The sequence below is a fragment of the Parasteatoda tepidariorum genome, chromosome X2, assembly GCF_043381705.1.
Source record: "Parasteatoda tepidariorum isolate YZ-2023 chromosome X2, CAS_Ptep_4.0, whole genome shotgun sequence".
Classification (NCBI taxonomy): domain Eukaryota; kingdom Metazoa; phylum Arthropoda; class Arachnida; order Araneae; family Theridiidae; genus Parasteatoda; species Parasteatoda tepidariorum.
Window position 1 is genome coordinate 30,721,579 of NC_092215.1, and position 24,755 is coordinate 30,746,333.

General features: G+C 27.7%; 2 protein-coding genes across 6 annotated transcripts in view; one reads left to right on the forward strand and one right to left on the reverse strand.

Annotated features, from left to right (window-relative positions):
• The window catches only part of LOC107440924 (cathepsin K-like), a 39,117-nt gene extending 31,882 nt beyond the window's left edge, over positions 1–7,235 (forward strand). For both annotated transcript variants that reach the window (XM_043041010.1, XM_043041009.2), the window contains exons 6-9: positions 1,825–1,925; positions 3,460–3,620; positions 3,951–4,061; positions 7,047–7,235. In XM_043041010.1, the coding sequence (XP_042896944.1) occupies positions 1,825–1,925; positions 3,460–3,620; positions 3,951–4,061; positions 7,047–7,194 (521 nt within the window). In that variant the 3' untranslated portion in view covers positions 7,195–7,235. The remainder of the gene's footprint in view (positions 1–1,824; positions 1,926–3,459; positions 3,621–3,950; positions 4,062–7,046) is intronic.
• On the reverse strand, positions 2,958–24,711 carry LOC107440914 (glucoside xylosyltransferase 1 shams). 4 transcript variants are annotated; one of them, XM_043041006.2, is made up of 7 exons: positions 24,108–24,574; positions 23,755–23,917; positions 20,576–20,710; positions 19,430–19,622; positions 18,666–18,815; positions 17,344–17,516; positions 2,958–3,092 (listed from the first exon to the last, which is right to left on the reverse strand). In XM_043041006.2, exons 1-7 carry the CDS (start codon positions 24,383–24,385, stop codon positions 3,012–3,014), a joined length of 1,173 nt encoding a protein of 390 aa, XP_042896940.1. In that variant the 5' UTR covers positions 24,386–24,574; the 3' UTR covers positions 2,958–3,011. The 4 variants fall into 4 exon arrangements, with proteins under 4 accessions (XP_042896940.1, XP_042896942.1, XP_042896939.1 ...); XM_043041008.2 differs by lacking the exons at positions 2,958–3,092; positions 24,108–24,574 and adding exons at positions 7,704–16,229; positions 24,598–24,711; XM_043041005.2 differs by lacking the exon at positions 2,958–3,092 and adding an exon at positions 7,704–16,229.
• Between the last annotated feature and the right edge of the window lie 44 nt (positions 24,712–24,755).

The following is a 24,755-nucleotide window of genomic DNA, read 5'->3' on the forward strand; positions in this document are numbered from 1 at the left end:
GTAGGAACAACACAACCTGTGACGTAGGATATATTATACCCAATTGAAACATAGGATATACTTTATGAATGCTTACTTCTTGTTGAACGACTCAAATTCGTATCTCGGCAATGGCTAATCGATTGATATATTGCTCTTGGCTTCTATCGACCATGGTAAACTAAACTAAACTCAGTGGTGCGACAGTCCATAGAGGGCCAAGGCCTACTGTGTCCATCTCAGTTTTCTTGATCATTGGGCTCTAGGGTGCAAGAGTAGATGTTCCAGTTGGGTGGTCAGGCCAACGCGGAACCCCCAGTGTTTAGTTCCCAAGCATGCTTGGTACTCATTTTATCGACCCACTGAAGAGTCAATCTTGTCCGGACCAAGGACCGGTGGCACGGCAGCGCGAAGCGTTATTACTCAGCCACCAGGCGTCACTGACTATAGTGGATAAGCAAAATATGCAAAGACAGATAAATAGATTGGGATCCCTTTGTTGTCGGCTAACAGTGGGAAGTTTCTCCCCCTGTAACGAAAATGCAAATAATTCGAAAAATTCATAGCGAAGATGAGCTTACAATTACGGTCATCATCAACTAATACCAATACTTGTCATATACTGAATTTTATTTTGAGAGATTTAAAAAAATTATTCAATAAAATTAAATTAGAAATGCACAAACGTAGCATAAAATATATAAAGTAACGTATAAATCAATAAAAATTTTAACTTATATTTATTTTGGAAAAATTTTAAATTCAAATGTGTGTGAAACATTGTTTTTACAATGCGTTTTCCCAGCGCGATTTGTTAGGAAAAAAAATCATTACTACGTATTTTTTGCATGAGTTCCAAACTCTATTATTAGAGAAATCAGAGCTAAATATCTCCATTGTTAGTTTTTTTCTTGGCTATATAGAGAAATTATTGTTGTTGTCATTCAATTACGTCACACTAGAGCTGCACATTGGGCTATTGGCGACGGTCTGGGAAACATCCCTGATGACGCTCCGAAGACATGCCATCACAATTTTGATCCTCTGCAGAGGGGATGGCACCCCTGCTTCGGTAGCCCGACGGCCTACACGCGAAGTCGAGCACTTTACGGTAGAACAGTTTAGCGAGGACCATTACCGCACACCCTCGGTCCCTACGCAGACTGATCCAAGTGGTCACCCACCCTCACACTGACCGCAGCCAGTGATGCTTGACTTCGGTGATCTGCTGGGAACCGTGTCTTAACGATCAGTCCACTGCGGGACCTGAGAAATTATATTTTATTCGGTTGTTCAGTATTTTTTCTGTATACTTTCTACTGCAAGGAAAATTCTTTCGCCAGATCCTAATTTAATGAAAGGAAAAATACTTGGAAAATATCCTATTTCCAATAATTAAAGTCCCGCAGTGGACTGATTGTTAAGACACGGTTCCCAGCAGATCACCGAAGTCAAGCATCACTCGCTATAGTCAATGTGCGGGTGGCTGAGCACTTGGATCAGTCTGAGTAGGGACCGAGGGTGTGCTGTATTTGTCATTGTTAAACTGTTCTACCGTAAAGTATTTGACTTCGAGTGCAGGTCGTTGGGCTATCGAAGAGGGGGTGCCATCCCCTCTGCAGAGGATCAAAATTGTGATGGCATGTCTTCGGATCATCTCAGGGATGTTTCCCAGACCGTCGCCAATAGCCCATTGTGCAGCTCTAGTGCGGCGTAAATGAACTACAACAACAATCCAATAATTAAAAGTACTTTTTAATCTAGTAGTTATAGATATCCATATCTGGCAGTTTATAGAGCAAAATCGAAGAACAATATATAATTATATCAATTTTATTACAACAGGAAACAAAGGTTGCGAAGGTGGACAGATGTGCAGAGCTTTTGAATATGCAGCATTCGCTGGTGGGGTAGACACCTCGGCATCTTATCCCTTAACAAAGGAGGTAACGCTTAATATTTATTTTTAGAATCTTTGTCAAAAAAAGGGAAATTAAAAAAAAAAGTTATCATTAACTAGGACAGCGATATTAAAAACATCAAGTCTGTTTGTTTTCTGGAGAAAACATAGAGGAGGGGCAGTTAGTACAACCCCTTCAAGTTTCATAAAGCTGATTTTGATTTATTTTCGCTAACCTGAATAGCAATTAACATGATTTTAACGAATTTTTTTACCTTCCTAGATTGAAAATTACTTTTCTCATTTAAAGGCAAGGATTTTAAAAACATAGTATTTATATTAAGGATGGTGATTACAGAACACTCTGCAATAGAAATAATTCGTTTGTCAGTGAAGCAATTAAAATTATTCAGTCTATTAGAAATAAGCCTATTTTGTATGAATTGGACTCTGAGTTTCTATTACTCAAGTCTGGATAACTAACGCATTCCAATTGTGGAGAAATCACCTGAAATTCTATTCCCCCCTCTAAATATAGCAGGGACGGCTATCTAGCAACGTTGCGTTAAGTTAAAGATAAAATAGTTTCGTTGCATCAAGCTAATAATGCCTAAACACGAATTTTGTAAAATTGCATTTCTTTAACACTAGATTGCCCTAGGAAGTCATTTGGACTGCTTTTTATTTTCTATTAGAAAAACTATGATGTATATAATGACACAATTTCTTAGAATTTTGTACAACATATAATTTTTTTACAGTTAATATTTACTAATAACTTGTCATATAACGGTAAATAATATAAAAAATATTAAAAATTAAAGTGCTTTAATATTAAAGAATTGTTTTTAAATATTAAAAATTAAGTCTCTTTACACATTATTTATTCTTTCAGAATCCAGTAATTTTGACTGCTTTTGGGCAATATAGGTACAGACTAAGTTTCAGTCTTTCTAGCGTTAATTGAATGCTGTTTTTTTCTATCAGATAGTAAATTATTCTTATTATAATGCGTTTAGATGGTTTGCTGATAGAATATAATTAAACATATCAAAACAAATTGAGCGAATTAAGACAAACTTATCAAATACCTGAAACTTCAAAGTAATTTCATGTGACAAAAATTTCGAAGTTAAACTAGTAGAAAGTATTTCATAATCTCTATCTTTTCCTCATACCTGTTTCTATGCAACATTTGTTCATTCATAATATGCTACAAAATGAAAAAAAAAAATTTAAACTTGAGAAACTAAAATTCAATTTAAAAAATAGGAATAATAATAAAACGCTCAAAGCAGCTCTTTTAAAAAATTGACTATTAAAATAGTAAAAAATTTAAAAAATACTTATTCTGGTGAAATAAAATATAAATGAACTACGCAAAACAAAGAACTTTCATGGGTAATAATGTACTGAATGAATTTGTATTTTGGTCACTTTTAATAAGGCTGAATACACGTGGCCTTTTTTTGTTACATCAGTCTTCATTTGCCATCCCAAATGCTAAGTTTACGATGCTCTTTTTTTTACAGAAGAAAACTAATGAATCAAGTTTTATTAATTAATATTTTTAAATACAGACAGGAGCTTGTAAATACCACGAAGGTAGACTAGGTGCCACAGTAGGAGGCTATTTGGAAATTCCGTATGGAGACGAAGATGCTTTGTTAAAGGCAGTTGCATTACTTGGACCAGTAGCAGCTGGTGTAGATGGAAGTACTCAACATTTTAGACATTACAGGTACGAATGCAAAAATCAGTATTTATTAAAATCCTAACAAGTTTATTACATTTTTGTACACAAAAAATAAGCCATATTGCAGTGTATTTGGCAAAATAATTAAATTTGTTGAAGCATTAGGCGACCATAATATGGACATATGTATCTTGATCTTGACGAGGAAAATGTTTAATGTAAAATGTTCTAAAATGTCCTATGTTGAAAAAAAAAAAGGATTTTTGAAAACTTCATAGTGGGTTTTCCATTATAAAAAGGTGTTCATTTTATTATAAGAGGTCCATTGTGTTTTTTTCAATTAATAGATATTCATTATTTTACAAATTTCTTCAGGGGTGGTATTTATGACTATGATGGCTGTAGTAATACAACATTGAATCACGCAGTAACAGTAATAGGGTACGGCACTGAAATGGGAACAGATTATTGGCTTATTAAAAATAGGTAAGTATTTTTCTTCTAAAGCTTTTGTTTTTTTAAAGTTAGTGTAGTTTTAATACAACTCACATTTTCTTTTTAGAATGTTTTCAGTTTTCCCTGAAACTAATATTTCGATAGCTAGATTTTTTTTCCCAAATAGAATATCTTCACAAAGGTAGAAAGTTAAAATTCTAAAAAGAATAAAATTCTTTTAAAAAAATAACATTGAAACTTTTATTTAGTTTTGAATATCTAACATATATGGATAGAACAACTCATTTGACATCCCAATTGGCGATTAAATTTCTTGATTTGTTGGAATACTTATATTTGTGTGATGAAATGCTTAATTGCCATCTGATACAATTGGTTGCAGAACCTAATGTTCTTTTTCAAGGCCTAGTGGTCCCGGACTTGTTAGCATATAAAGACTTAAAAAACACACACACACACAGAACAATTAAATCTAAAGTTTGACAATTCAGAGTTTATCATATATATNGCAGTCGTGTGAGCAGAACAAACAGGCACAGGATTTTAAAAAGAGCAAATTTATTTTATTTAATCATTATCTGATAATGAGAAAAGAGAGAGTGATGATAAATTGTTGTGCTCTTCCATAAAAGTTTGGGAAAATCTTGCAAAGGATATCCGTAAGATGTCTCGCTTTAGGAAATAAGGGAAAACTTAGTAACTGTAATTGGTTTATTCAATAGGTCACGAGATTCCCACTAAGAGCAAAGGGAAAATTATCTTACTTTTAATTAATGCATACTTGAACCAAAAATAGATTTGAAGACAAGATGTGAATTTAAAAGTGTGAGAAAGCATTTCATTTTGAATTATAAATTAAGAAAAGGATTTACAGAAAAGGAATAACATAAAAAGATCAATTGAAGCTTTTTATGTTATATATATATAATTACTTCATAAAGGTGAAAAATTAAAATCAGAGTATACTTCTTTTAAATTTTCCAAAATTTCACCATTCAATAATGATGAAATTTTTATTTAATTATAAACATTTTGAAGTTATGCATGGAACATATCTGATAAGTGTTTGTTCCTTTTAAATAAAATATAAAATTTTATAAGATATAATTAACTACAATATCAAATAATTAAAGCCTTCTAAAGGCTAAATGATCATATAAATTTTTACTTAAAAAATCCCAGAAAAAATAGTTTAAAATTGTAAATCCCATGAATTTTCGTCATCCATATGGCTGATCACATGACCAATGAATTGAAGAAAGATGGTTATAAGCTGCCTCCTTTACTAAATCTACAAGAAACATTGACTTGGTATGCAGCTTTATATATAATAGCAACAAGTCTACTTTCTGATAAAATAAAAAATTTGTTTTTAAATAAAATATATACACACAATCGAACTTGTTTTCCTCCCAAAAATTTCACTCATTAAACCTGAGTTGACCATAATATAACATAATGAGCAAGATATTTATATAAGTTAAAATTTGTTTTCATAATTTACACTGAGTTGGAAAAAATCATGAATTTTGTTTGTGTTTCAACTCAGTATCAGCGTAAGCAATCATTTCCAAACACTTACAATGTGAGATTCAGAAAAATAAAAAACATTTCGTTTCAAACATACACACATTCACATGACAAAAGATGAATTGATTCTGTGTTTTGCAGAGCAACATCATTGTAATTCATTCATTAAGTGCTGTAGCTTCATGACGCAGGACCATAATTAGCTCTCAAACAGGAACTGTAACATCTTTTGTAGCTTAAATACAATTTGAACCACAAGGCAGCTTTTTTTTCAAACCTTTTGAAAGGAATCAAATCACCCTAAACAGTCAAAAGTCAGCTTTTTCTTTTCTGTCAGCTTCAGTAAGGAATTTTAAAGATTTTTATGAAAATTTCCTCATTAAATATAAGTCGTGATTGTCTTGAGTTATATGCATAGTTTTTAGAAAAAATTTCGAAACATTTATTCCTTGTCAAATCAGAGCCTCATAATAAATAAGTTCAACTATGTATGTATGTCTGTATGTATGTATGCATATATATATGTATACATATATATATATACATATATATATAAACATATAATTAGATTTTGACAAAATTTTTATCCTGCAATACACACACGCATATATATATATATATATATATATATAGTATATATAAGAAAATGATCACAAATAGAAAACAAGAATAGATCTCAAAAAACTCATATAAAATATTTACTAAAATTTAATTAATTAAAATAAAGGAAAAACAATCATGAGAATATACAACATCTTTAGGAAAAGAGGTTACATTATTTTGGGTTTGATTGTTTTCATTTTAATTAATTGTTTTAACAAATATTTTTTCCTAATTAATTTTTATCCCATATGTATGCCTTAATTTTTACATTGTTGTTAAGACATTCTGTAGGACATCACTAAACTTTTTCTAAATAAGAAATGCATGCTATACAATTTTAAATAGCTCTAACAAATACAAACTAGATGGCCTAAAAGCTTATGGTAAAATAGGGACAGAATACTTAATCATCAAATAATGGAATTTCTGTAACGATAATATCACATTTTTGTAGAAGTATTTATAAAAAATGTGATGGTTATGAAGTGGGTATTTGATATAACAAACTTGATTAAAACTAAATAGACAAATTGATTTTGAACAAAAACTATTTGGACAGGAAGCCAGAGGGAAAGTAATGTAAAATAGGTGCAGATTACTTAATTAGAATTGAAACATCGAACGAAGTTATTGCCACTTTATTTAAATTCAATTATTGATAACAGAATTATAAGCTTCGACTTACATTTTTAAGCAGTGTTAAAAATAATGAAAAATGACCTAGTAAATAAGGTAAGGTTTTTACTGTTCTAATAAAATATTAAACATGAATGGATATCTATTCAATGCAATTTTCACCAAAAGCTTTTTATTTATTTGAAAATGACTTTTCTGAATGACATATTTTTTTCTGACTCTTGAAATGGCATATTTTTTTTTCAGTTGGGGAAAATCATGGGGCCAAGGAGGATTTGGAAAATTGGTACGAAATAAGAATAACCAATGTGGACTAGCAAGTAGAGCAATTTTCCCAGTTATGCACAAAGATGAATATGGAAGGCCAATACTGAATGGACCTCGTGCTCAATAAATCATTATGTAATTACAAAACTAAACTGAACAATAATTTAACGTTTTTTCACTTCATATTTCCTAATTATATAGTAAATTTATATATATATATATACAGTAGGGAACCGATTATCCGGAACGATCGGGACCATTGCTATTCCGGATAACTGATTTTTCCGGTTTTCTGAATCGCTACAAAAAGCCGTTTTTTTGTTGTTAAACCCAACTAAAAAATTTTTTTTTTTGAAATAATCTAAAAAGGAAGATAAAATGATGAAGTAATACACTAATGATTATCTCCAAAATGATTCTAAGGTAAACATCTTTCGAAAAAGAAAGAAAAATACTAAAATCTTATGAGGAAAAAAAAATTTTTTTTTTAAAAAATGGTTGGAAAATTTTTCGAATTTCGTTCCGGTTTTTTGGTTTCCCGGTTTTCTGATTTCCGGATAACGGGTTCTGTACTGTATATAAAAATAGAGAGCATAATAAGTAACAGTAATTTAAGAAACAATTATGAAAACAAAATTCAGATCATAAAAATACATCTTTATTATAACAATGAGAACATGATAACAAAAAGCAATGAAAAGGAAAGGGTTTTGTACTGCATAGCATGTTGTAAAGGCTACAGAAGTAAATGAATAAATAACTAAGGTACGAAAAACAGAAATACAATCAAGTGCGTCGAGGACAGTAATTTAAATAAATTATTGGAGTTTCTTGCAGTTGTGATAATTATAATTAAACATGTTACAATACTTTTACATTTAAATAAATAGTAGAACATCTACAAGTTTTAAATGCAGAATTTTTGAATTTTTCAAATGCTACATTACAAATAAAAATAAATGCACAATAGACTTTTCCCATCAAATGACTTGAAATTCAGAAAATAGCAAGCAGTATATTTAGCACATATAAAAATTATGATAAAAAATATTACCTCAAATACAAACAGTAAAAAAATGAATGAACACTAAGGATTTTAAATACAAAGGCATATTTTTGCCTACAGTTTAGTATCTGGCTAAATAAGCTTCAGTCCCAATAAGAAAAATTGGGGTTGCAATTCTTTTCCTTAACACTATACCAAAAAAGCAAAAAGAGAGAAAAAAAAACTAGAATTGCAATATTAAAGAAAATGGCAAAGAGGAATTGTTCCTAACAGCCAGCCACATTCCTAGCATGAGTGATTATACACACTGAACATTTTGAAGGCTATTTAAAAATTTGACATAGTTTTTAAATTATTCTATTTCAGAAGCACTATAATGGAAGGCTTCCTCTTAAAGATATACTCAGTTCATCTCCAATTTAAAAAGTACAAAAGAGAAAAAAATAAAGAAACGAAAACAAGCTGCTGCTAAGGTCACTGTGGTTATTTAAGAAAGAAGGGTCAAGTTTAAAATGCATTTCAAATAAGTTATAAAAATTTGAAAAAGCCCATACAAATAATGTCACACAAAAAAACATACCATAATTTCAATAAATTATAATGAAGTCCCTTTTTCGCTGTTTAAACATGGAAGTAATGGCACATATTCTTAACTTTGTCCATTTTAAGAATGAAAAAGGAGCTTCAATTAAGTAATATAATGATTGTATGCCTTATATAATATTTTTTGTACTTTTTCATATTGTTTTAATTTTACACAGTCTGGTTTCACATACATTTTAGATTTGATTCTCCTATCAAAAGCAAAATAACGAAAGTCTCATTTCCTTATCAATCGCACATCACCTTTTTTAATTTCTTAGCTTCAAGGCTGTCAACTTTCTACGCTTTTTGTAAAAATTCATTCTAGTTGTAGCTTAGTTAATGTTTTGATACATTATTTTTTGATCATTTAAACAAATTTTCAACACCATTACATATAAATGATCTAAAAGTTCAAATGCAATGCCACTTTTTTCCAGTTCTTTCGTGGTGAGGCTTTCAAGATGCTGGAAATATTGACAAAAAATTCTCCAAGCTGTGGTTTTTAAATATCTATCACTCTATAAAATATTTTACAAAAGCACAGTAGAGTAGCTGGCAAGCTTGTAGCTTCAAAAGAATTGGAAAACACCAGACAAATCCAAGTTCAGATTTTATAAAAGAAAAGTAATGATGCCTGTTTTAGAGCATTCATTATTTATTTTTTGCTCAAGAGAATCCACCAAAACCAAATTGAATTCCTTTAACCGAGAAAACATAGCAGGCTCTTTTAGAAAATGAAGGAAAAATGCCTATCTCCAAACTCTTCCAATAATAAACTTATGTTTTTGACCACTGCCTTCTTCCTATGACCGGATAAGGTCCGTTTATAACACTTTCAGTCTTATCAATGGGTAAAGAAATGAGCATTGGTGGAGCTTTTACACTAAATTATGTGGCTGGATGAGGCCTATTCACACCACTGTATCAGTTAGGCATGCATTCAATATTTGTAATTTGAACTAATTGGGATCTTTATATGGTTATATTAATTGTTTTGTCTCTTCAGTTTGTCATCGAAAGAATTGTTTAAATTTTAAGTTGTCAATGCAAATTTCAAATGTGGGTAGAGGGAAATAAGCACTTTGATTAAAAGCTGTTAGTATTCAATCACTTTTTTAACGGAGTACATTTCATTGAAAGAGATTGCCCGTAATATTTTATTCGTCATGAATTTGAATTTTCTTTTTAAGATTATATATGGTTTTATTTTCCAAAGTCTTATTATTAACAAAAATATTAATAAAAACTGATCTATACATTTTGACTTCAAATTCTATTGAAGATAAGGGTAATAATCTTTTAAATTAAACTTTCATCAATTTACACTCAATTATGCATTGCTTTAATAAAATAAAAATTGTTTACGCTTCAAAGCTCTGATGAAATAAGATACAAATACTAAGTTTATGCTTCTAAGTTCTCAATGACAATTACTTTTGAAGCAATTTTGCTTAAAAATACACCTAATTAAATATTGGTGGCAAATATAATTCACTATTGCAATTAAGAGCTAATTTTAACAACCTCTAAAAGCTCAGCCATCTAAATTATACATATGGACAGCTCTTCCTCAGTAAAAAAGGTGAAACACTGATAAAAAATATGTTATAAAGAAGAAACCAATGATATAAAAAAACAAGCTATTTTCAAACTATTAAAAGAATTTTGAATGCGTCATTGATTTTAGTCTCAAATATATATGATCAATCAATATATATATATATTCAAAGATTTTCAAATATGGGACACATCAAAATAGCCGAAATGATTTGTAACAGCAATGTTGATAAAGTTAAGTAGTAATTCATCTCCAAGCAAAATAAATCACTGGTAAAGGATAAATATAAAAGGAAAAATTAAGGAAATGTAATGAAATTCACAGTTACAAACAGTGACAAAAACAGAAAAAAATTAAAAACAATATAATTTTTCAAATTTATCATTTAATGACAATATTAAAACATTAAAAGAGATTCTAAAAAACAAGGTCAGCAAAAATACATTTTTGAAGTATCTACATTATTATGAAGACCATTTAGAAATTTTAAAGCATCACAATTAAATATGGTAATGAAACATCTCAGTATTAATTCCTAAAGCACTTTAGTATCACAAGAGAAGATCTAATGATCTTATATCCAAATTAAGTGCCTAATGTCAGAGTTAAAAAACTTGTAGATATATACTAAAACTGATATAAAGAATACAGTGAAACTTCTCAGAAGTGACCACTCTTTGTTCCACAGTATATTGGTCGTTAATATAGATTGGTCGTTCATAGGGATTACCTCCATTGACTTCAAAATGTTATCGTAGGTACATTGTTGTTTCGCAAACGATTTTAAATTTAGTCAGTGTCATTTTCTTGGTGCGGAAATGCCACTTGTGTGGGCGTCTCATGAAAACCCGATCAATGAATACAATTTAGCATCAATAAAAATTAAACCTACTCATATAATTATGTGTAAAAAAAAATTTAGTAATTATGAATGATAGAACTATTTTAAATAAGCAATTATGTTTTTGTTTAAGTTTGCATTTAATTTTATATAGTACAAAATTATTAGCTTTAAAATATGAGAAGAGGTTTGTTTGTTTGAGATGGTAAGTTTTTTCCAAAATAACTTTTTTTTTCTAATTTAGCTGTCTACTCTAAAAATAAATCATTAATAGCATTGTCATTAGTGCACTCTGAATGCAACATTAGGTTATAGATCTCTTTCTAAGATGGTTTAAAAGACCTCTCAAAATAAGAACCTCACATACATAGTTTGAATACATTTTAATCTATTTATTTGTTTTGTTAATATTTTCTGTCTTGATATTACTTAGTGTTTCCTTATTTGAGCTTTTCTGCATTTGGTGCAGAGGTTAGCCCAGTCGCTTGGACAGGTTTTAATGGTTTACCTTAAAGGTTTCTTCTTCAATACAAAGTCTATAGAAAAAATTCTGTGCCTCCCAAAAGTTGTCGTAAATTGAGACAGCCGATACAGACTGCTTTCCAAGAGGTTTCACTGTATTTTAAAAATAAAAAAAATGCTAAAAGAGAAAAATATAAGAAAAAGTGAGAAATAATAACAAAAAAAATGAGGGATACACAAAAAATGAATTCAAAAATTAGGAAGAAAAAAGACAATACAATAGGAATTACAATATTGAAACAATAGGAATTATAATATTTAAAATTCAAAAAAAAAAATTCATATTTCTAGAATATTAAAAAAAATTGACACAAAAAATGAGATCATTTATTACAGAATAAATTATAGACAACAAAACTAATTAGACATGAGAAAAAAAACAGTCAATTGTTTTTATTATAATTTAATTTACATAAAAAAAGTGACCAAGATATTAAAAAAACCAAAGGAACTTAGCCAGCCAGGGACAGTTCTAGTAGCAATGTAATTTTAAATTTTTTGCAACTAAAACATCAAATAATATTAAATGTTTACAAGGGAGTTAATGATTTTATTAATTCTTAAAAATTAATATAAAAAAAAAACTTATCTGAAAAAAGTATGTATTGATTTGTGGGCAGCATTTTTTCTCTAATACAAGGTGATACAGATTTTTAATGATCATTGAATAATCATTAATGACATTAAATGCTTACATGATTAAGTTGTATACATTTTAAATAAAAAAAATTTAAACTTCTTTTCGCTAAATTAGGCTAAAATAAGGCAAAAAACTAACTTTTTTCTAACTATGACTGTTTTTTTTTCTCTTTCCAATTTGAGAATTTACTAAACAACAAAGATTTATATTACAATATCTTTCTGAAATACTTTAAAAAAATTATTCATTGCATATATTCATACAAAATAAATTTTATCTTATGCATTTTCAGTTAAAAATTTCTCTATGCACAGAAATTCACTACTGTACTTTAAGTGAACATAAAAATTGAGCTAAAAATAAATTAATACAGCAAATTACCATTGTTATACAGTTAAATCTTGTTTTTACCTTCTAATTCTGCAGAATTTTTTTTAAACACAAAACATTGACAACATATTTTTAAAAAAATAATATATAAGTCAAATAAAGAAAATATACAATTCAAAGTAAAAGTGCAAATTTTTTTTCTAACTTGCATAAGGTTCTAAACTTAAAACAAAAAGGCTTAATCCTATCTAAAGGCTTAAATCTTAATAAGAGTAAAAATAGAGAACTTGATATTTTCAGTTATTGTGAACATTAAAGTTCAACTGCTATTTTTAGAAAGCTTCCAAAAACTATATAATGAAGAATTAAAAATTTTTAGATTTTTATTAATTATAGATCTTTAAAACTCATAATTTAAGATAACTCATAATGCAAGATAACTCATAATTTCTTGCCTGATTTTAGAATACTAAAATAACAATATTATTATAAATAACTGTGCCAATGACAGATGAAGTGTCCTTAGATTAAAAGGAGAAAACATTCAAGTTCTTACAAGCATTTGGTAAAAAAATTTTTGGGGGTAAAAAGGATTTTTTAAATAGAATTTACGGGTGAATGGTCACACACAAAACCCTTTAAAAACAGCACCAGATAAAAAATAACCTTAATAGCATTTTCTCCATCAATGATGGCATTAATAGGATGTGCCCTATTGCTATCTAAAGCTAACATTTTCCTTTAGTAACAAATATTTTAGAAAACTCATCAACTGTACCATATTGAAAGAATTCTTATAAGAAATAAATGTTGATTTTTACCAAATCAAATTAATGCTTGCCATACAACAAGAATTCTCTTTATCAAATACAATTGAATTCGTTTATAACAAGTGCAAAGGAACTGTAATATTGGCTCATTACAACTGAGTGCTCGTAAAAATGGGTTTGTGAAAAAATCATATATGTTCATTAACATAAGCTAACAATACAAATATAAAACGTGATTTATTATTATTATTATTTTTTACAGTACAAAAGAAGTTAGTTAATTTGCTTTGAAATGTGTTACTGTTCTTCAGATAAGATTTGTGACCTGAAAAACATTATAAATATCAAAAGAATTCATTGACAAGCATTGAAAGGAAATTTGACAACCCGGAAAACATCAAAAAGAAATTTTTCCAAGAAGGGATTAGCTCAACTGAATTAGGTAATAATTTCATGAATCATAAAAATATTGCTTGCTAAAACTGGGGTTCGCTCGTTAAAAGCCAGCTATGCTCGAATAGACTTAACATTGTACCAATCAAGTATTTCCGATTTCTTCACTAAATTTGGGCTTATGTTATATCAGGACTCGTTAAAAGCAAATTTGATTGTACCTGTAAGAGATATCTTAAAAAAATACTTGATTGATTTTTGTACTTTGAGCAAGGTTCATTTATACTGTATCAGTCAAAGAATTTCGATTATAGCCTCCAGGAAATGGAGAATTATGAAATATCCTATACGAGTTAAACATAATAATATTTTGAATGAAAATACCATAGCTCTCATGTGCTCAAGTTAAAGGGCTAATTTTTAAGACTTTTTGCCATCGATGAACAATTTTCATACCTAATATGAAAAAAAGTAGTTTGATATGAGAGAAGAATGTACATCAAAAGATGGTTTCTTTGTGCAGAACCATTGGAGTAGTAATGCATTCACTTATATTCATTTCTACTCAAAAACACATACTTATTAGTTCAATAAAAATGTATATAAATGGTGCTTTGCTGCATTTATACAAATTTTATACTCTAGAATCAAATAAGTTACAAATTACATTAAAAACTATTCTTGATAAAATTGCATAGATTCCATATTGCATAGATTCTTGATGAAAAGTTCTTCTAATTTCAGACATTAATTTATCAAAAGTTTTTGAGAAATGGTTTTATCATTTATTTAACAATTATTTAAAATGTTATAAACAGGAATGTTAAAAGCTGATCGGAAATAGATATTCGTAGTTGATTTCTTTCATACAAACAAAAGCTTTGTTTTTATATTGGAATAATCTAATAGTGAAATGCAGTGGAAATTCTCATATACGGAGTCGTTGGGACTTCAGCAAGTCCGGAAAATAGATTTTTTGGGATAATAAGTCTTTAAGGTAAACAAATATCAAAACATCCTAAATCAATAAAAAACAACAAATAGACAATAATTAACGTCAATTTCAATAAACAGTGAATAAATTCACGTGGCTTATGTAGTTGTGGTATTTTGAAATATTTTGTTACAGACTTCCAGATGGTTTTTAAAATCTGGATGCAAATTCCGAATTCGGCATTTCAGTTAGTAACGATTTCTCAATCTACTCGATCAGGGACGATTCCACAGTGAATCCACATGGTTTTGCCAATAGTTTTTTTGGTAGCTATTGAAATGGATTTTCACTTTATTTTTAAAATTGTAATGTTTTAATAGATTATTTTGATCACCAAACTCCGAATTGCGTATTTCGTACTCAATTATTGACGACTCCCCCCTGAAATCTCACATGGATTTACAATTGCATTTTTGCCAGTTGTTACCAATTTTCATAGTTCAATGCTTCATTATCATACATGGCAAATTTAAATTCGCACATTTTATAGAATTACTTTTTCATGACTAGATTTGTGATGATCTTATTCTTCATGTGGTTTTATTGATCACCATTTCAACAGTTTAGGTATTCCAAAAATTTTTTAATATGTAGATTTAATTTTTTACAGAATCTTATGATCTGCAAATTCCACATTCACACTTTTGAGCAATCAATGACCCGATTTAGTTGTGACAATTTCATCTCAAATTCGTAATTCTTCAAAATGTGAAATTTTTGCGCACTCTGAAATTAAGTGTGCAATTCTTGGCGGTATAAATCCCTTTATGCGAGACATGAAAAAAATACGCGATTTTTCCCGTTGTAGTGAAATGCGGAATTTCTTTTTAGGTGATATCCAATTTTTTTTCACATATTGGCGGAAATCAGATTAAAATCGAACAAAAATCAGAAGGAGGGAAAAAATAAAAAAGAAGCGGAAAATGGATGATTCCCATCAATGAATACATTTTATGTTGATGAATACACTTTATATTAACATAGCGAGCTGAGATAGTTTAAAAAGATAAAAAAAAACAAGCAATTTTAGCTTAGATCAAAAATAAAACCAATACAACTCTACAAACATTTTTCAAATAAGAATTTCCAGCAATGTTTAAATCAACAAATTAATTTTAAATATTCAAACAAAATACATGACAAACTAGAGTCAGAAGTTATATTAAAAATCTTGTTAATTTTACACACTTTAAACAGAAAATTAAGTACTCACAATTTTAAGCCTTGTTTTAAAAATAAATTTCAATGTTTGAATTAAAAAAGAAGTTTACGACATGGTAAAACCTTGAAAGATATTATTTTCATCACATTCAGCAAATTGAAAATACAGAAGTCTTGAAAAAGTGAGATATGAATTTATATAATAATTTATAATATCATCTGCTATACACATTTGTTTTATTTAAACTTATAGATGAGAATATTGCAGATAAATGTTTTCCACAATTAGTATTTTCTGATTCTTTCAGTAACTTCTGAATCTGTAGTATGAACATGGAAGGAACATCTTTCTCCAAATCATACTTTGTATGTAAAAAAAAAAAAAAAAAACATATACATATATAAGCCATTGAATATTTTTTTAGTTTCACTTTTTTAAGTAAAAAATTACATTGATTAGCAGTTAAATTAAATTTAAAAAAAAATATGTTTCCCATTCTTTGAAATGCATGAAAAATAAATATAATTTAAATAATTCAGTAGGTAGTACACTTTGAATAATCATTGCTTTATTTTGTGAAATGAGAATTTTTTAAGTTATTTTGTACTAATTTATTTTATAAAATATATGCAAAATGGTAAGCATGAAATAAAAACTGAATTGTTTATTGTTACAGATTTTTCTAGTTTTTTCTTATGTAGGTATAAAACCATTGATATAAAATTTAAATTTCAGTGACAAGTGTGAAACTTGTTATAATACTAAAAGCTTTACCTACAATTACTTGAGAAAAGTTGATATTTTGTGAAGTGGAAGTAGAGTAAAATTAGATCTAAAAAATGCTTCCTTGCCCATATGTTAATAAATAAAAACTGAAAAGTTTACTTTTAATTGATAGAGACAGGCTGGTATTTTAGCTAGTTGTGAACAATATTTTAAATATAGGTGAAAACAATATTATTGTGCAGAAAAGCAAATTTATGGATGAAATACTTATTTACCACAGTTTCATAGATGTATGATACATATCATAAAAATACATTCTATTTATTTTTAATGCAGAGCTCATTAAATGTCGAATAAAAATAATAAAAATTTAGAGAGGTGAATGGAATATGCTTTTGAAAAGGGATGGAAAAACGATTATATTAAACTAAAAATTTCATATAAGTGGTAAGCTTTAGATGCTATCAAACCTTGCCAAAATAGTATAAAATCCATGATTTGACTATTGTTTTTAACTTTTGTCAAGGTCTTAGTTAAAAGGATTTTGTCTATATCTTATCTTTCATTCCAATTGAGTAAATTTTTTAGTGAACATTTTCTTCAATCAGCATTTTGGTGTTTTTGAAAATAATTTTAGTTCACTTGAAGAGTATCTTTATAAAAATGGTGGTAAGACATTTATATTGTACTTAAACTAATTTATAAGTAAAAATAAACTAAATAATCTATAAGTAACTAAAAAGTATTACCTGTTGCATTTCTTTATAGATGAATTTAAACACTGGTTGTTTGTTGTTGTAAAATACACCCCGATTTCCATGGATTATAGCAATACCATCTTTTTTTGCACTTGAACAAACACTTGAATACATACAATGATCAGGGCGAAAATTCCAAGCACACGGAAAAATGTACAGCTTATCTAAATTAAACATGATTAGTAGAAAGAAGTTAAAATAAATGTTGAAATATATTCTGGTGAGATGTAATCAAAAGTATATTCACAGTGTATATTATTTCATAACTGAAATTATGATGATTCGAAATTGTCAACAGAAATCTTAAGATACATAATATTTATTAATACAATAAAAATTATGTAAAACCTGAAGTCATGAAAAAAAGCAGCTTAACTTAAGACGATGATATAAAACTTCGGAAACAAGTTTTCCAAACCATACATTACCAAATACAAGGCCAAACCATATATTTGTTTTAATTTTTTAAAAAAATTAGTAAATAATTCCAAATTTAGTATGAAAAATTTCACGAGAGAAGAATTTTACTAAGCATGGTTTCTTATTTATAATATTATTCAAGAGTTTTAAAAGTTCAGAACAACATACTTGTTAAAATTGAACTTGGACAAAATAGAACAATAAGATGCATCAATATCTCGAGTGTAATTTATGTACATTCTCTCAATTTGACCTAGTAAATTCTTACAATTTTAAAATTATAATTAAGTTTAACTAACCCAAATTTATATGGTTTTGCAGTGATCTCAGAAATGATTTAAATCAAACAATGATAAATTTTTTTAAATATATAAAATCTATTTCCTGAAATTGAAACTTGCATCCCAGTTTAACAAGTGCTTTTTAAATAAATGTCTATATTTTTACTCAATGATTCAGTTTAAGCGCTATAACACGCTGAAAACGGTATAGCAAACCCAAAAATTAAGTTATGATGCATCCCTTGGAAGTTATAATTTTTCAGCCCAGAGGGGAAAAAAAAATAGCGCATTAGCAAATTTATGTTAGCAAAACTAAAACCAAACTTTAAATATACATAACACAAATTTCGTTTCCTTTGTTAATAGATGAAAGTGAAAATTAGAACAATTCTGAGCATCAAATTACATTTTTGCTCTTTCTTGATGCAGGTATTTGATCAGTCTTAATAAAAAGACTTGATAGTTCAGATATAACTCTTTTTGATTTAAAATTCTTTGGTTTCGGGTTCTAAGGATCTTTAATTTCTTAAGTTTAATGGAATCGCTAGCACCAAATAATCTAAAATTTATTTTTAATTTTTAATATCACATTGAACAAACATTTTTACAAACCTGGATGAAAATGAAATATTATATTAATAATGTCTTGATCACCCCAAACAATATTCAGCTTATATTCTTTCAGAATTGGTGTCAAATATTTTTCCCATTGAAATGCTCTCATCCGAGTCAAGTTCATAAGCATTACACCAGAATTCACACCTAAAAAGTTCAGATTATTCAAATTTTATTATAAATTATTACATTTGTGTAATAAAAACAGCAATTTGTTAATTAGTAACAAAAATATTTAAATTCTGAATTTAAAAACTTATCAATATACGATACACAACTGACTATCAATACACTATACACAACAATATGGAGAAACCTTAATTTTGAACAATATAAAAGTTGTAACATTGTTAGAAAGAATAAATTTTTTTTATTGCTTTTGAGTTCAAATTTAAATAAAGTTCAACAAACTAAATAAAGTTTATAACTATTTCCTGAAAAAAATTTATATATTTTATTTTTTGAAGAAGAGAAAAAAGTAGTCAATACTATAAACACTGAAAACTATAACACTGAAAACTTCATACATTTTAGATTTTTAGAAATATGACAAGATGTGACTGTTAAAAATTAAATATTTTTATTATTATAAAATATTTCTGAAGATAAAAATTGCACCTTTTTTACGTAAAAGAGAAATGTGTATAATTTACTAAAACTAATTATGGTAATTGTTTTCAAGATACATTGATGGTTGATACATACAAGGTAGGAAATAAATAATAAAAAAAAAGCTTAAGAAAAATTAAACTCTTAATTACCTAATGGTTCATAAAAAGGATGTCTAGCAAATCTATTATACCATCCAGTGGCAAAATCTTCATGCTCTGGACTTAAGGCAGCTATCTGACTGTTGTTCATTTTGCTAAAATGCAACCATAGATCCTCAACAGGATGGATGAAAACCACGTCTGTGTCAACATACAACAATGAATCAATATGTCGAAGCAAGGACTAAAAGGAAATTAATTATTTATTATTTTACAAAAAGATTTTTTTTCTCTTTGTTATGACATTAAAAATATAATTTCACAGCTAAATCTGAATCAATTGGTTTTTTTTTTTCTATGAATACACATTTTGAATATAAGTTTCTGGATATCATCAAATATTATGTTAAACCTGGTTCTTATGTAAATATTTCTATATCTAACACTACTAGGTAATGTTATTTAGTAAGAACTTATTTTGTTTGACAAATAGATAAGACCTGAAAAAAAAAATCTATATATCAGGTCTAATTCTGAGCCCAACTCAAAAATCCTGAAAATTTCTTGAGTAAAACCGTTAATGACCCATTTCAAAAAATTAATGTCTTTATAAATTTAAATCATTGATATTTTCAAAACATGAAATTTTAAATTAATAATATGCAGCATAATTTAAATGAATAATTATGCATAAGTTTACTTTAATCTGTAATCACATTTATTATTCTATCAAAAATAAATATTTACAAATGAAAGAGATGCCAAGTATAAATTCTAGATCTAAGATTTTTAAATAAAATATACAAGAATTTCTATACATAAATGTGATTGATGATTCCCAGAAACTTTTGGATTGTGGTTACTGAAAAATCCCGATTTTTTTCGGAGCAAAATTATCTCTGATATATTCTAGATAGCCTATATATATTCATTTCAAAATTTGGCGAAAAATTATTTGACAAATATTATATTTCTCAAACCAATATTTAAAAAAAACTGCTTTAAAATTTTCATTTAATATTTCAATCTATTCAGGAATATTAGTCAGCAAAGGAAGAATAATTTGAAACAGTTAAAATTAAAATAAAAATGCAAGATAATATTGAATTGAATATAATGCAAGATAAAGTTAAATAACTTATTTTACAATAATTAGACAAACAAATAATTACACAAAAATAGAAACTGCGTAATTACCGGCAAAAAGAGACGTTGACAGGCACATAGTTTAAAGAGCTTCTTCCATTCATTTCCTTCTTCACCAAGTGGAAAACTTATAGGATGAATCTCAAAGGATATTCGCTTTAATATTTTCTCTGGCCATTTTAATATCTTTAGAATAGGAAAAAAATTAAGAACTTATGTTAAAAGAATTATGAAAATGGATATTGGGGTTGAAAATCACATAATATAACAAAATTCTTTGTGAATAGAGCATATTTTATGAAGTACATGTACAACACAAATTAAATCCCAGATTAATGTTATAAAGAAACAAAAAGTCATATTCAGAATTGAGAAAAACTGCTTGAAATTGATAAGTTACCAAAGATGAGGTTCTAGTCCATTCATCTTTCTCCCATAGCATTGCAAAACAAGCTGTTAATTAATAAACTGAAATTAAAATCCAATATTTTATTTACTTTTCTTGCTAGAAACTTAGATTACTTCTTGCAAAATTGTGTAACTAAACTACTGTAACTGTACAATACATACACTAGATTAGTGACGCATAAATATTTTGAGGGAAGGGCCATTTGAACAGCAAGTTGACCAATGAAAGGCTTAAGTATTTTTAGTAGCACGAAACAAAACTTATTAACCCAAAATTTGTAACTAAACTTTTTGACCTTAAAAAATTAGAAACAGAATTGTAAGTCATAAAATGTGTTGCAATTATTGTTGCATTAAATTTGTAAATTAAATATTATAATAAATTGTACAATTCCTAATAAAATATATTGCATATCATGTGAAAATGCATAACGCTAACTGTTATAAAAATGATCAAAAACCACTTGCTTTTACAATAACTGCACAGATAAAGGATGCTAAAATAAATTATTTAAATGTAAGATTTAGAGTGACCTGGGGTAATTCCTGATCAAAAAATGCAAACATCTATTTTGTGAAAAAACTATTCAAGATAGAATTTTAATATTTACTGGAAGTTTGAAGCTATATGAGATGAGTCCTATTCTACCTTCTTTTGTTTGAAAATCTAATTAGAATTTAAAAGATCTTAAATTTTTAGTGATCAGGAATTACCCCTTCTCTTGATCATTTCCGGGGTAATTCTTGATCATTTCTGGGGTAATTACTGATCACCAGTTTTTATAGTAAATGGGCTGTTTAAAAATAATTATACAATGGTAATTAACAAATAAGACATTAAGATCAAACAAATAAACCAAAAAGATATGTTTAAGCTGCTAATAAAACGTTTTATTTAAAAGCAGGAATAAAGATTAACTCTTCAGCTCTGGCAGCAGCTCTCACACTGAAATTTTCATTTTCAATCATTAAAAGAAATTCACTATTTTTGCTTTCTAGAAGCTTAGTATCCTTTTTAGGCTTATAATTTCTCACCATATTTATATTAGGTTAATTTATCAACTTAAAAATTATTCTAACAATGTACACACATAAAATTAAGATAGAAGAAAGGTAAGACAAGCTAGAAATGGTGCATATCAGAACACATTTGTCTTGTATACAGTTAAAAACAAATTTTGTGATTATCGTTAAAATATATTTTATAGTTGTTCCACTTAATAAATATGAACTGTTATATAAGAAAAGACAATCAACTATTTATTAGCTATTTTTTTATACTATAAGAAGAAATGAAAATAATCAGGAATTACCCCAGTGATAAATAATTACCCCATCTGTAGGGGGCAACACTTGATATAGTTTCCTATAATCAATTATAATGTTTACAGTAGATGTAAAACAATTAAACAAAAGCTTACACTATTTTTATATCAAAGAAAAAGAAAGTAACTCAAAATATTTATTATTAAGAGAAGGAGGGGGATCTTTGCAGAAATGCGCACAATTTGAAACCCATCTTTGAAATGGAAAATGCAGAAAGCATTTTAAAAGATACTTATTTTGTTAAATTAAACAAAAAACTATTATTAAGTAAATGTAGTTATACCTTAGTAAAGTGTACAAGCTTTATTGTCCATGTCTCAAATTTAAAAAAAAAATTTTTTTTTTAAAAATAAAACTTAGGTGATCNAAGATACTTATTTTGTTAAATTAAACAAAAAACTATTATTAAGTAAATGTAGTTATACCTTAGTAAAGTGTACAAGCTTTCTTGTCAATGTCTCAAATTTAAAAAAATTTTTTTTTTTTAAAAATAAAACTTTGGTGATCATTATTTACCCCAGAAACAGAGTGATCGTGAATTACCCCGGGTCACCCTAAAACTTGTGTCATAAAATTGTATAAAAAACATAGACAATTTTAAGAGTATGGGGAAAAGTGAAAAATAATTGCATAACTATGATAAAAAATCTCATATCATTGATAAAATCGACGCAAATAAAGTCTAAAAGTTATTATTTAATAAGCATTCAATTATTTAATAAGCATTTCAGACCAACTTCAAAATATATCAGAATTTTAAAATTCATGCAGAAATCAGAAGGAATAAGAGCCAACTAAATGGTCAAAAAATCACTTGGGTTCATGATGAAATCAGCACAAATAAAGATTTTCAAAAGTGATTACTTAAATCTGAATTTTGCTTATCTTACTAATAAGACATTAAAAAATTATGATTTTTTAATCCATGTGGAAATCTGTAGATATGATCATCGATCAAAAAATCATATTTATTTAAGATGAAATTTGTGCAAAATAAGCATTCTGAAAAATAGTGACTCAAATGCAAGATTCAAAATGTCTATTTTTTTTTTATTTTTTGAAAGAAACATTTAAAAAAGTTCAAGTGTAGCCATGGGTTGCACATCAATAATTACTGGGCAACATGTTGTACACTTCTAAACTAGTATCAAGCATTTTATTTATAAATAAATCAAGAAAATTAAGATAGATTTCATCTGTTTCAGAAATATTACTATGAGTTTTGAGACTTGGGTACCACGATTAATATTTAATGTAAATATTTTAATATTAAATAGGTCTAATGAGGTATATTATATACTTATATTTAATAACCAGCATTTCAGATTTAGTTTATATTTATATAAAAAAAATTGATGATTGTAACTTTAGAAAAACAAACATTTTGCTCAAACCTATGTGTAAAAATGTATTTTAAATATTTCTTTCATATACATATATATATAGTTTTATATTATTAATCTGTCATGAAATTAAGAAAGTAAAGTACAAATAACCTTTTCTTTCAATAGTTGACGATTATCTTCATCAAGGACAATTATAAAATGAAGAGGTGCTTTGGAAAATATCAAAGCAGATTTAAGGGTAATTAGTGTTTGGTTTAATCGGTCTCCACATAGCACAACAGCAAGCTTCACCATTTCGGTACCATTTCCATACCTAAATAAATGCATTTGAAGCAAACAATTTAAAATCCTACTGATACAAAATAAAATAAAAGACATAGAAAGTCTAACAAAATTGTCATGGTGAACTTTAAGAAATAAACAAGTAGTAGAATATTAATAATCACTTTTCATTACATTTGAATTATGTACTAAGAATAATATATAAATAAATGGTTATTTACCTCGTTATGTTTCCATTTTCATGTGAAATCATTTTATTAAGATTAGAGTTCGTTTTTGGTAAATTTTTCGCAGATGGAAACAATCCTTTGTGACTCGAATCATTATTTTGGTTAAAATGAATTCTAAAATCTTTGTTAACTATCCTATCAGGTGAAAGTATGCTATATTTTAAATAAGGACTTTTATTAGTGACATATAAATACAAAATAATTGTCGATATAAATAACAGTAGTATTACTAATTTAGAATACAATTGTATTCGCTGTAAAAATATCATAATTTATATTTTTAGTTTAATAATTGGTTTAAAAAAAGTCATTTCTCACAACTACTAGCATAATTTTTGAATAATAATAAAAAATGAAATATTTCCCCATAATCGCGGGAATTATGTTTGAAATTTGTAAATAAACAGAAAGCTTTAGCAGGAAAGAGGCGCCAAGTAATGACAAAATTTGCCAATATTTTGGCTACAATTGCTCTTTTTACCTGCTTTCATGAGTGCTTTAACTTGGATGGCGACAGATTGTTACATTGCCAAACACGCCAAAATAGGGTTAGTATAAGCCGGTGGTTTCTTAACGTTCTGTACTTGTAAACTTTATTATGTTAAGGCTAATGCGATCTTTTCGATAGCCGAGAGCTAA

Excerpts from the sequence above, each read along its gene's own strand:
- LOC107440914 (XM_043041005.2), bottom strand. The coding sequence starts at position 24,385 with ATGATATTTTTACAGCGAATACAATTGTATTCTAAATTAGTAATACTA. Across the intron at positions 23,918-24,107 it reads GAAAATGGAAACATAACGAG|GTATGGAAATGGTACCGAAA; the intron begins GTAAATAACCAT and ends GCATTTATTTAG. Across the intron at positions 20,711-23,754 it reads GTCAACTATTGAAAGAAAAG|ATATTAAAATGGCCAGAGAA; the intron begins GTTATTTGTACT and ends CCTATTCTAAAG.